General features: G+C 40.9%; 1 protein-coding gene across 8 annotated transcripts in view; it reads left to right on the forward strand.

The window, feature by feature from the left end:
- The window catches only part of MAMDC2 (MAM domain containing 2), a 402,628-nt gene that overhangs the window by 75,689 nt on the left and 313,920 nt on the right, over window positions 1–13,019 (forward strand). For 4 of the 8 annotated variants that reach the window (XM_019463628.2, XM_019463634.2, XM_019463632.2 and 1 more), the window contains exon 3: window positions 12,499–12,632. In XM_019463628.2, the coding sequence (XP_019319173.2) occupies window positions 12,499–12,632 (134 nt within the window). Of the gene's footprint in view, window positions 1–1,580; window positions 1,657–12,498; window positions 12,633–13,019 lie in introns of all 8 variants that reach the window. The other 4 variants (XM_019463629.2, XM_019463635.2, XM_019463627.2 and 1 more) reach the window with 2 other exon arrangements.

Consider the following 13,019-nt stretch of genomic DNA (forward strand, 5'->3'; position numbering starts at 1 on the left):
ACCCTGTGCAGTAGGTATTATTGTTTCTATTTTATGGATGGGGAGAAACTCCTAGAAGTTAAGGGACTTACTCAAAGTCAAACGGCTGGGAGTGGCAGAGTGAGAGTTTGAATCCAGTTCTTTGATTTCAAGTCTTTTGTATTTGTCTTAAGGTGGTGGAGTTGTGACTTATTAAAACATGCTGGTATTATTCTCCTAACGTTTGTATGATCCAATTCCTAAAGGAATATTCACTGCAAAAGTACTTCCTATTTGAATTGCCGTGAGTGGCTTACTCCTTGGCTATTTTGGTGCCTGCCCAATCAGTGTAAGGCAGGAGCTCACCTCTCCAGAGACTCCCAAATTGTGTCCTACCATGTTAAGAGCTTTAGGACTGCCTAAAGACTCAATTCAGGCTTATAGGATGGCTTTGGGGCCTGAAGAGCTGGTAATTTGACTAGGACACATGTGACTGTGTTCAGAAGACTGGGTTTGCATCACATTCTGCCCCCAAAGTCAGGGCTAGCTTGAAATAAGGCAAGCCCAGTAAGATGAGTAATTCCATATTGGAAATGGAGCTAGAAGATTCTCAGTTCTCCAGGGTCATGGGAACGAATTAGCCTATCAGGGCCCATGCTTGTTACCTTCCTGCCTTTTATACTTGCAATGGACAGAGAATGATAAGGACAGCCTGAAAAATGGGGACTTACTACAAAGATGCAGGTATCTGGCTATGGAATCAAGGACAGTCACAGGAACAAAGACAGGTCTAAAGCAAGACATCCTCCCCCTCCCCTTTCACACACACACACACACACACACACACACACACACACACACACACTGTCTCATTGGCATCCTTATTTTGTTTTGCTGCTCATTGCCTTCTTGCCCCTATAGCTCCAATCTCAAGGGCATTCTGATAGTTTCCTCAGTTCCCACATTGCCCTTCTACCTTGCACCAAGCCGCCTTTTGGTCACTAGCCAGTACATGGAGGGGTTCCCAAGTTTGATGCTCAACTGTGTCAATAGCCACTCTGCCCTGTTCCACCAGAGCCAGCTTTGCCTTGCTTTCTTGAGCACGGGGCTACATGGTCAGGACAAGAGCAAGTTGGGCAAAGCAGGCATTACCTGGCGTGCATTTAGCATCTTTGACTCTTTTTTTTTTTTTTTTTTTTGAGAGGGTGGGGTGGGGCATGAGCAGAGGAGGGGCAGAGAGAGAGAGGGAGACACAGAATCCGAAGCAGGCTCCAGGCTCTGAGCTGTCAGCACAGAGCCCGACACAGGGCTCGAACTCGTGAACTGCAAGACCGTGACCTGAGCCGAAGTCGGATGCTTAACCTACTGAGTCACCTAGGCGCCCTAGCATGTTTGACTCTTAAAAACCATTTATTTTTGATTTCTCAATGAAAATGTTCTTGGCCTCTGGGTTGTGGGAGGATGTGAGATGAGGTGAACTATGAGATGTGGGAACCTCAAACATTCATTCTGTTCCATCTACACATCATAGCAATCAAGACTCAGGTTTACTAGAGGATGTATAAATTAGATAATATTTTATTTTGTTCATGGTCATTGAAACTGTGTGCTTCTTCTTCCAGGTTTATAGGTATATTGATAGGAATGAAAATAGATCAATGGGTCAACTATTTCTGATGCTATTCTCATATCTTAATAGTAAGGTACATTTTTGTGTATTTTTGTGTATAAAGCACTGGTTCATCCATCTTGTTTCTTGCTCTTCTCAACAAAGTTATAAAGTGGACAAGAAAGATATTATTATTCCAGTTCTAAACCTAGACTCCCTGATATTCAGTGATTCCCCCCAAGGTCCCAGGTGTAAAAAGGAGAGGGATACAGGCACAGAACCTTCGTATTTTCATATGTCGGGTGTGATGCTGGATATAGCAGGAGTATGGAGGAGTTCTTCCTCTTGCCACAGAGTTTTGATAGAGGCCTAAACACTAGGATGCTCTCAATAGTTGGTGAAAACCACACATCCTAAAGCAGGATCCTAGACCATCTAGGCACCTGCTAAGATATTCTAAACCAGGTTAGGCCAGTATGAGTGATTATGTCCTTGAAGACTAGAGTCTACAGTTCAGGAAGGATTTATTTAGTTGTGGGTTGCATGCCCTTTCTTCCTCAATTGAGAGGTTTTCCTTCCTCAGTTTTCAAGGGAATGAGACAGATTAATATTTGTGTCCTGGAATTTAGATGACTTGGGTTCCAGGTATATGACACATGTGAAACAGCAAGGCCCACCTGCTGCAGGATTCTACGTCTAAAGCACCCCCCAGTTGGAAAAGTGAGAAGTTTAAATCTAGTACAGTTAGAAGTTTTGATTATGTCACCGGACTGGAAAATTTCATAACTAAAATGAGATCCTTCTTGAGATTGAGGGACCTAGAAGCGTTATGGGACTTGCTTAAAATTTCCATTAAGTGAAAGGAAAGAACTAGCCATCCATGGGGGCTGGAAGAGGCAGTATGATTAAAATGAAGTTGCTTCATGAATTGCATCCTACTGATGCAACAGGATCAATTCAATTCAACAGGATCAATTCAACAGGATCAATTCAGACTTTATCTCAGAGTCTGGACCAATCTTCAGGTTGGCCCTCTGAGTGGCCCACGTTGTATAAATGAGAAGACTGAGGTCAAGTGAAGCTAAATGACTTGTTCAAAGTCAAACAGCTATAAAGTTGTATTAAAATTTAAAATCTATTTTTCCCCTCTGATTACAGAATCTAAGATCTTAAATACTTCTCCAACTGCCTCTTGGAGCACTAAGTTGTTCCACCCCTAGCCCAGTGGTCTTTTTAACCCCCAACACTGCATCCTCCCTGCAGAAAATGAACCTGATTGGCTTTCGTCCTCTGACTTGGGCATTATGTACATCTCACTGCATATGTGTTGGGGCATCGGTTTCTTACATCTTATCTATAACCTCTATCCTGTTTGCTGAATTACGTCTACACACATGCCAGCTAGCCCTATTCCCATATGTCTCTTTTCCTAAATGTCTTCTTAGCAGTTTTGGATTTTTGCAGTATTGCTGCTGAGTGGTTGCTTTTTATGTCCACCAGCGTCTCTCTTCTGCTGCATGAAGTTCTCCTTGCCCATATATGCTGTAGCTGGGGCTATTGTGAGCATTGTTTGTTTGTACTGGGCTTTTAAATTAGCCTTTCTTTGGGGCGCCTGGGTGGCTCAGTCGGTTAAGCCGCCGACTTCGGCTCAGGTCATGATCTCGCGGTCCGTGAGTTCGAGCCCCGCGTCGGGTCGGGCTCTGTGCTGACAGCTCAGAGCCTGGAGCCTGTTTCAGATTCTGTGTCTCCCTCTCTCTCTGCCCCTCCCCTGTTCATGCTCTGTCTCTCTCTGTCTCAAAAATAAATAAACGTTAAAAAAAAATTTAAATTAGCCTTTCTTTGTGTCTACATTTTGGCTGAAACTCCAAAAGGCCACAAACAAAAACATAGTCCCATGTGCCAAAGTGAAATATTAGGCCACTTGAGTGGGGCCCCCGAAGATGGTGCCCTTAGGCCAGCACTCACATGAAGGATATAAGAGGATTGAAATCCAAGAAGCCAAAAGTAGAGTTTGAGAGAAGAAACAGGGTTTTGGAAAAGGTGTACTGTGAGTCTCATCTGCCTGTGAAGTTACAGATACGAGGTTCGGGTGATCTGTCTGAAACAGCAGAGCAGAAAGACAGGAACTAGCTACCTGTACATTATTGGTGGGACAAAGATAAATGAGTACTCAGGCCCAGAGGTGGCTTTTGGGGATCAGATGTGGGCCATGTAGAAGAGAAAGATGACAGGGAGTCATCTCAGAACCTGCCCAAGAGCCCCTCATGCAGGGATTTAAGGGACATTGCCTGGGTTCCCAGGGGCTGAGGAAGGACAGTTAAGTCCAGACAGTGGCAGCCTGTGTCATGGAACATAACCACTGAATATTTCCAGAAGGGATCTTAATATCCAACAGAATATCTCAAGGAGGTCTGTTTCGAACATCAATCAATGCTGGAGAGGGTCAGACTTCAGACATGCCCAGAGGAAAATGAAACAAGATGATACTTCCATTTTTCTTGCATTTACCTCTCTCTTCCTCCTATTCCCACTCACTCATCTTAAACCCTCCAGAAGCCAGAGGGAGTTGAGGAGTAGGAAAGAAGTTTAAGGGGGACAATTGAGAAGAAGCTAAATGTGCCCCCTTTTCCTACTGAGTTATGCCAAGCTAAAGCTGACCCAAGGTACAGGAATTTTAAATGAAACTTTCATTTTAAATGGAGTTTTGGCCAGTACTTGGGACTGGGTATTTTACTTACCTCAATTAGATTCCTCCTGGGACAGAAGGAGCCAGAAGATGTTTATATTAGCTGAGAGTGACCAGAAAGTGGCGGCAACTGTTCTGTATTTCATCAAGGAGCATAAGAAAGAATCCACCTCTCCAAAGGACTATGGATGAGCAGTGAGGGAGGAAGAATAGATTTGTTTATTGATTGTACCTACTTACAAGTCCCACCTACTCAGTGAACTAGTTGTCCATTTGTGTATAAAAGAGCAGGCCACATCACCCCTCTCTATCCCCTTCCCTTCTTTTAGTTTTCTTCGTGGAATTTAAATTACTTGACTAGAACACATGCTCCATAAGAGAAAAGACTGGTCTGTTTTGTTCTCTGCTGTATCTCCAGTTCCTAGAATGGTGCCTCGTGTAGAGTGGGTGCTTAATAAACATCTGTGGAAGGAAGGAATGAAGGAAGAAAAGAAGGAAAAAGGCAAAAGAAGAAGAAGGAGGAGGAGGAAGAGGAGGAGGAAGGCAAGAAGGAATGAAGGGAAGAAAAAAGGGAAGGAGGGAGGGAGGGAGGAACGAAGATATTCCACAAATATGTATTAAGGCCCTATTATTTTGCTAAGTGCTGGGGTAAGAAACATAATTCGGAACAAGGTCACTGTACATCGGGAATTCACAGGCTTGTGAGACGATGCAGGTTTACAACCACAGTGGCTAAGTGTACGACGGATGCTATGATAGGGAGAAGATCAGGATGTTGACAGGGACACCTGAACTGAAATGGGCTGAGGGGAGGATCATGGATGGCTTCCTAGTGGAGGAGGCCACAGTGAAGCTCTTGAACTGAATCTAAAGAACCATTTGTTGGTGAAATCTGGAAACATGCCAGTCAGGTTTCAGTGGTGGCATAATCAAATTCCTACCGTGGTGGTCCTTCAGGCTTGGGGAGACTCAGTGGGGCCATGGGGCTGCAGATTCACAGGGGAGCAGTCACTCGAGCCACTGGAGTTTCTCTGATTATTTTACTCGTCTAAGAAATTATGGGAAATTGTATTTTAAACTGTAGTGTTTTGTCTTGGTATTTTATTTAAACTTTATTCAGGTGCTGCTTAGCTGTACCAGAGTGAGTCCCATGTAAACTAAAATGCTCAGGAGTCCTTCTATCATTGCTTCTTCACTTGCAAAGCCCCTCACCTAAGGATTCTCACACCACTTCTAAAGGCTGTGTCACAATCAGTATGTAAGACTGCTTCTGAGGAAGTAAACTCAGAAGAATTAAGTACAACATACATTTGATGCTGTGTCATAGAGCTGAGAACTTATCAGACATAAAAGAACAAGGAAAACCATGAGTGATTTTACTAAACAGATTTTCTTATACAGCTAATGGATCAATGCCAAGGCATTTTTGGAACTAAAAGGACACCATGGATGAGCAAATTAAGCTAATATTACTATTAATAGCATTACAGTCATTTTGGACTTTAAAATGGAAAATAAGTGAATAGTACAAAAGTGTGCTATCATTCATTTTATGAAGTGATAGAGAACAGCCAAGTAGGTCTCAAATATGAACTGTTTTAGTGGATGGAAGTATGACATTTAAAAACTGATGACCTAAAAGGGATATAAAGGCATATAATTCTACCAGATCTGAGAAAATCAATTATAATTTACTTAATTGGTTCAGGTATTTTTTTCTTGCTTGACATAGTAGAATAGTGTTTTGGCCTCTATAGTCTTACAGATGTTTCTTGCACTCAGCTCTAAGTACCTGAAAGAGGCATATGGATCAAATTTTTGTAAATGGAATAATTTTAAATACCATTGGAGGAGAACCACTTAAACCAGGAAAAAGGAAGATGTTTGGGGATAGCGGGCTGTGGAGTGAGGGCGTCCTCCTGCTTCATGTTTCCATAATCTTTGGGCTTAGAGCTGATGCCACCAGTTCCAGCGTCCTCTCGAGGGTCTACTCTGGAGTGTCTTTTCCAATATCAGCACATGATATTGTGGGCCTATTTATTCTAGCATATATCTTCTCTGCCATTTCTAGGGATTTGGGACAAAATGAACATAGGCGTCTGCCATTTTGATCCATCACTCTCCTGCACGATTCTTTTTCAGTATCAACAATCATGCCTAATTTAACTTTTAGAGAAACTAGATTTTACTTTTTCAGTATATTAGTTTGCTTAAGCACATGCCACTGTTATGTTGAACAAATGGGACTCAAAAAATGCAATCACAAACCCCCCCCCCACACACACATATTCTTTGTCCCCACTGTCTATTCACCCTACTTTGTGGAGTTACTTCTTTCTGGTGTCCCAGGATAAAATGTTGTACATATTTTATAATTTTTGTGCTCACTCTCAGATAATAGAAAGTCTATTGGTCACATTTCAGTAATTAAAGTATCTCATCAAAATGATAAATTTCATTGAAGGCAAAAGATTTTCTCCTCCTCCAGTTAGAGTGTGCTCCAGGCCAGGGAAGTCCATAGAGGGAAGTGTGTCCACATGGGGAGGTTTGGCTGATTTTCTATTTCTTCACTTGCTCTGTTTTTTCCTTCCCTCAGACAACAACTAAAATGCCCTCTTGTGATTATTCTACTAATATTAATTACTTAACTGAGACTGTTTTTGTTAAAAGAAACAGTTTTGTTATCTGACAGTGATCATAAGAAAAGATTGAACAAGTAGTGGAAAAAAAGAGTGAAATCATTTTTCTGATTGTACCCCATGAGTCCCAGTTGTTCAAAATAATGATGGGAAGGGGGCCTCTCTGCTTCTCTCGAGATCCTTTAAATAATCTGTATGTGGAGCTGCTGAGTTCTCCTAGACATGAAAACAGAGCCAGAATTTACAAGAGCAAAACTACTGCTGAGAAATAAGAATCATCCTTTTTTTTAAGATAAAGACTTTTTAAAAGTTAATTTATTAATTTTCGAGAGAGGGAGAGTGCACACGAGTGGGGCAGAGAGAGAGGGAGACAGAGAATCCCAAGCATCCTCTTCTGAGCCACCCAGGTACCCGTAAAGATAAAGACTTTTAACAAAGTCTCAATATTATTTGTTGATGATAATGATTTTTTGGCAATAGTACAAGAAAGCTACAGTTGACAGGGGAAGTGCTGTTTTACAGGGTAAAACTAAACTCTTCAGTTATGACTGAAGATCTGTGATAATAGATGCCAACTTAAATATTCCAGAGTGAGGTGCCAAATCTGTCACATAGAACATGCGAAGCATTTGGGGGCAATAACTGGTTTTGAGCCTCTTGGTCCCTTATCCACCTTGAAGATTAAAAAAAGAAAGAAAGAAAAGGCTGAAATTAAAGAGACCTGGCTGAGAGTATTTGGAATTTGGAGAGAATTTCTGTGCTGAGTTCGACCCCTCCTATCCCCATAGGATAAGCTACTTCATTCTGGGCAGGGAATTTGATTAAGTATTACCCTGAAGCTGGGAAACTTGGTTGACTGAGGTCTGACTTATTCCCAAAGCAGCCTGTGACATCAGAGAGGGAACTTGACTTGAAAAGTATCTGCAGGGGCACCTGGGTGTTTGTTGGTTAAGTGTCTGACTCTGGCTCAGGTCGTGATCTCACGGGTCACGAGTTCGAGACCTGCGTCAGGCTTTGTGTTGACAGCTCAAAGCCTGGAGCCTGCTTCTGATTCTGTGTCTCCCTCTTTCTCTGCCCCTCCCCTGATCATGCTCTGTCTCTCTCTCAAAAATAAATAAACATTTAAAAATTTTTTATAAAAAAGGAAAATATCTGCATTTCCTTCAGTATGAGTCAGAGGAGTCTGCTTTCTGGGGACCCGATAAGCAACATAAGAAAGAAATGTCAATTAGTGATCATCTAAAATGAATCTTCCCAAGAGAGATTCTTCTGTAAGTAAGTCATCCACAGCAGAAAGAGTCTGTTTATCCTCAAATGTGGAACTTGAGGGGCAGTCATAAATGACTTTCTCTTTCCCTGTACCCAGTTACCCAGGTTACATGTCTACTGGGATTTCTTAAATGCTGTACATACAGGAAGAGTTCATCTTAGAAGATTACAAGTTGGGACTTCAAGAAAAATTGATAGGAAAATGGGGAATAAGAATAACGTTATGAAGCAAACTTCCTATACACACATTAGATATTTTTTAGATTATCATTTGACTCAAGCTAGATTTTATTATGCAAATTTAATGGAAATTTTAGTGATTATCCTGTGAGTTTGTGCTCTGTTAACTTAGCTATCTCACACACCAAATTGCCAATCTCCAGTTTGTGATATATATATGTATATAGAGAGCCCAAAAGACTTTTAAACATATGGTAGTGCTTTTATAAATTATGCACCCTTATGTCAGGTTATGAACATTTCTAGGCCAAAGTGATTTTTCACATTAAAATGGTGTAGGATCGGGTTTGCCCACATGCAACAGAAACCACAGATCAACAGTGGCTGTTCACATAAGGTTTTATTCTTTCCCGTAAAGAGTCTGGAGGATAGCAGGTCAGGACTGGCGTGGAAGTCGTGCAGATTGTCAGAGACCTCTTCCTTCCAGCTTTCTACTCTGCCATCCTTTGTGCAGAGTCCAACATGGTGGCTAGAAGCCTGTCATTATGTCCACATTTCAGACAGCAGGAAGAGAAAAACAGAAGCAGGACCTTTCCTGGAGGTTGTAGAAATTACTTCCATTTATGTCTCGTTGTTCAGAACCAGTCATTAGTTCTATTTACGTATAAAGGAGACTAGAAGTTTACGTGTTACGTTGAGCACCAGGTGTCGTATGGATGTGTTAAATCACTATATTGTACACCTGAAGCTAATATGACACTGTAAGTTAGCTAACTGGAATTTAAATTAAAACTTTAAAAACTTTTTTTTTTTAAATAAAGGACACTAGAAAATGTAGTTTGAAACACCATATGCCCACCTAAAATTTTGATGTTCTATTACTGATGAAATTGGGGGACAACATTTGCCCCTGATACAGGAAACAAAGGTTCGGAATGGGCTCTGGAGGCAGACGGCTTCTCTTGGACCTTTGGCTCCACCACTTACTAGGTTGTAACTTTGATCAAGAGTCTAAAACTTTTCGTGTCTTTATTTTTTCCAGTGTAAAGTGGGGATATTAGAGTTTTCATGAACACTTAACGTGAAGACATTTAGAATACCGTCTGACATGTGCTGTTGTTATTACCATTATCCCCAGGCTTTACTGCAACTCACTAAGCTACAGTCAGTAGAGACTCTGGAGTTAGTTTGCTATTCTAGCCTGGAATTTCATAGATATGGATTGATCAATGAATGAGTCAGATTGGATGTTTTGAATTGTGTAACTTCTACCTTCTCACTGGTTTACCTAGGTGTTACTTAATCTGTTTCAGCCTCAGTTTTCCCTTCCCTAAAATGAAGAAAAACTATGCCAAGTGTTCTTCTTTTCTCCCTTCAGATCTACTTTCCACCCTTCTCAACCTTGCCCTGTGCCCAGAAGCTGACCTTTATGGTTGGCTTTGATGAGCTTCCTTGTCCTCTGGCTTTCTGTTCAGATTAGCCTGTGGAAGGCACTCACAGATGATCAGAGGTGGTGGGCGAGTTAGCTTGGACCTTTATTCTGTGATTTTCTCCCTGCAGGGCCATGGTTTGGCAGTGGCTGTGTGCTATAGACTGAATGTTTATGTGCCCTCAAAACTCAAATGTTGAAATCCTAACACCCAGGGTGATGAAATTAGGAGGTAGGTCCTTGGGAGATGATCAGGTCATGAGGATGGAATCAGAAATGGGATTAGTGCCCTAATAAAAGAGACCCCAGAGAGTTCCTTCCCTCCTTCTGCCGTGTGAGGGTACGGTGAAAAGATGGCTGTCCATCAACCAGGAAGTAGGCTCTCACCAGACACTGCTGGTGCCTTGATCTTGGAGTTCCCAGCCTCCAGAACTGTGAGAAATAAATTTCTGTTGTTTATAAGTCACTCAATTTATGGCATTTATAAGGGCAATCCAAATGGACTAAGATACCGTATGTCTGTTCTGAAACCCACAAGTACCAAGTGACCTCCTCTTTACAGCTATAGGCCTTACTAGTTTCCAGTAACTGCTCTACCCTATGGCTCTCCACAATTGCTACCCTCAGGGTGCTTCAACATTTTCTGAATGCTGGCCACACTTTTATAAACTGATCTTCCATTAAACTCTACTCAGTTACCCATTTGATTGTTCTTTTCTTTCTGTGACTATGATTGATACACAAGACTCATAGGATTGCTTTCAGTATTTAATGAAATCATGCCTATGAAGTGCTTACTATTCAGTCAATAAACTTAAATCCACTAATGCTATCATCTGTTTTTCTTTTAACTCCTCATTATTTCATGTTTGCAAATATCTTCATTTCATATAATTTTCAAAGGTGTTGATTGATTGAAAATGTTGAAATATTTTACTGCTGAATATGACCAGAGCATTATCTAAGGTTAATTTTTGGGCCAACCTTACTCATTAAAACAAAATTGTGCATAGTAATTTTTTTCCCAAAGTAAATGTCTTATTTTTTTGTTAAAGTATATAATATGAAGCTCAATAATATAGTGTCTTTTACCATGGACTTGTGAACCTGGGAATCTATGAGGAAGAGTAGTTGAGCAAAGGGTATAAGGAGTCAGAGCTGAGAAATTGGGCTGGGTGGCTGGTGATTCAGGAGGTTGAGGCCTTAGAGAACATTGGTCAGAGAAGCCAAGGATCTATAGAGCTTTGGAGTAGACCAGGGAACCAGGACCAGAGACTATAAAACTGCTTTGAGTAGGGTAGGCTCCCAGTTACAGCAGAACCTTATTCTACTGACCCAAAGTGGGCCATGGGTATTTGACTATAGCTAAGATACTCTTGCAGTTGAAGTCTCCAAATATCTAAACAGAGATTTTTCTCTCTCTTTAAAAAAAAAAAAAAAAAAAAAAATATATATATATATATATATACATATATATTTATAGATGTAGATAGATCTAGATCTATATATATATAGATATAGATTATATTTTATAATATATATATATAGATGTGTGTATATATATGTGTGTATATATACATTATATATATGGGATTAATGTGATCTAGGACTTCATTGGATGTCTTAGGGAGGTTAGTCTTCAGGTTTGGGGAAAGTAATGGGTTCTCTTGGTTGTGGTGAGTTCTGCTTCTCTGCTGTGAACCTCCACATTCATGATCTTCTAGAGTTTGGAATGGAAGAAATATTGAATACTCAATGCCAATTTTTGTTTGTAAGATCCCCTAGATGTTACCCCTGATGCTTCTTCAATTGGTTTGAGGACATCTTACAATTTGCAGGTTTTTCTCATAGGAGTAATTGCTTGATAGCTTGTTGAGTCATCCTTGATAGAGAATGGATGATGATGGTGCTGCTGCTGCTGGTGCTCATTGCTGGTGCTGGTATCTGAAGTCCCATGTGATTTACAAAGCAATTGCCACAAACATTTTCTTACTTAGAGAAATTAACATATATGATCCTTGAGAAGAAAGGAGAAAGCAGTATTTAGTTGAAGGCATTTCATAGAAACAACCAATTTGATTTTTTTATTTTCCAGTAACATAGTAAGGAATTGGCATTTTCACATATTTACAATGAAATCGTTGACTGCTAAGAGGTATTTGCTTAAGTTTTTTTTTATTTTTAAGAGAGAGAGACAGAGACAGAGACAGAGTGTGCACAAGTGGGGAAGGGGTAGAGAGAGGGCGAGAGAGAGAATCCCAAGCAGACTCCAGACTCTGAGCTGTCTGTGCAGAGCCTGGCTTGGGGCTCAAATCCACAAACTGTGAGATCATGACCTGAGCTGAAGCTGGACACTTAACCAACTAAGCCACCCAGGCGCCCAAAGATATTACTTATTTTTTAATGTCAACAGCGTCAACAATTACAATCAATATATACTTTGGGGCACCTGGGTGGCTCAGTCAGTTAAGCATCTGACTCTTCATTTCAACTCACGTCATGATCCCAGAGTTGTTGGGTCAAGCCCCAAGTGGGGCTCCTCACTGAGTATGGAGCCTGCTTGAGATTCTCTCTCTCCCCCTTTCCTTGTACCCCTCCTCCTGCTCACACACACGCGCACTCCCTTTCTGTCTCTCTCTCTCTTAAAAAAAAATCAGTAATGTGCTTCAACAAAAATATTTTAGTAACTGACCATTTTTGGCAATGTATTTACTTTTCTCATATGTAGCTTCTATTTTTCCAGATTTGGATATCAGAAACACATGAACAAATGGCACAGGTTTATTTAAACAGAGAATTGGCTACAATAAAGAGAAAGGCTTTACTGAATGAAGAAACAATGAGCTCTGGGATTATTGAAAGGTATTCTTAATACTTTCCTTCACTTACAGAACATATATGTGCAGGAAAGGGTCTGGATGAGCAGTGAGGAGGTGCAGTGGCCCTGGCTACCCATTACAGGAACACATCAAGCACAGTGAACACATCTCAATCTCCTGTGCTTTCCGTTCATGCTGTTCCCCCTGTCTAGAATTCCCTTTCCTTCAAGTGTTTGCCAATCAGCATTACCCATTCTGGGTCCTCTTTACACATTTTTTTTTTCTGGTCAGTGTCCTGACTATTTAGGTTTGAACACCAGCTCCACCATTTACTTGTGAAAGTAAACAGTATCTATAATCATCAGTTTTTCAACCTGTAAAATGGGAATTAAAATCAGTATCTACTTCATAAGGTTGTTGGGAAGTTTAG

This window comes from Panthera pardus, unplaced genomic scaffold (assembly GCF_024362965.1).
Source record: "Panthera pardus isolate Hobbes unplaced genomic scaffold, ASM2436296v1 HiC_scaffold_20, whole genome shotgun sequence".
Taxonomy (NCBI): Eukaryota; Metazoa; Chordata; class Mammalia; order Carnivora; family Felidae; genus Panthera; species Panthera pardus.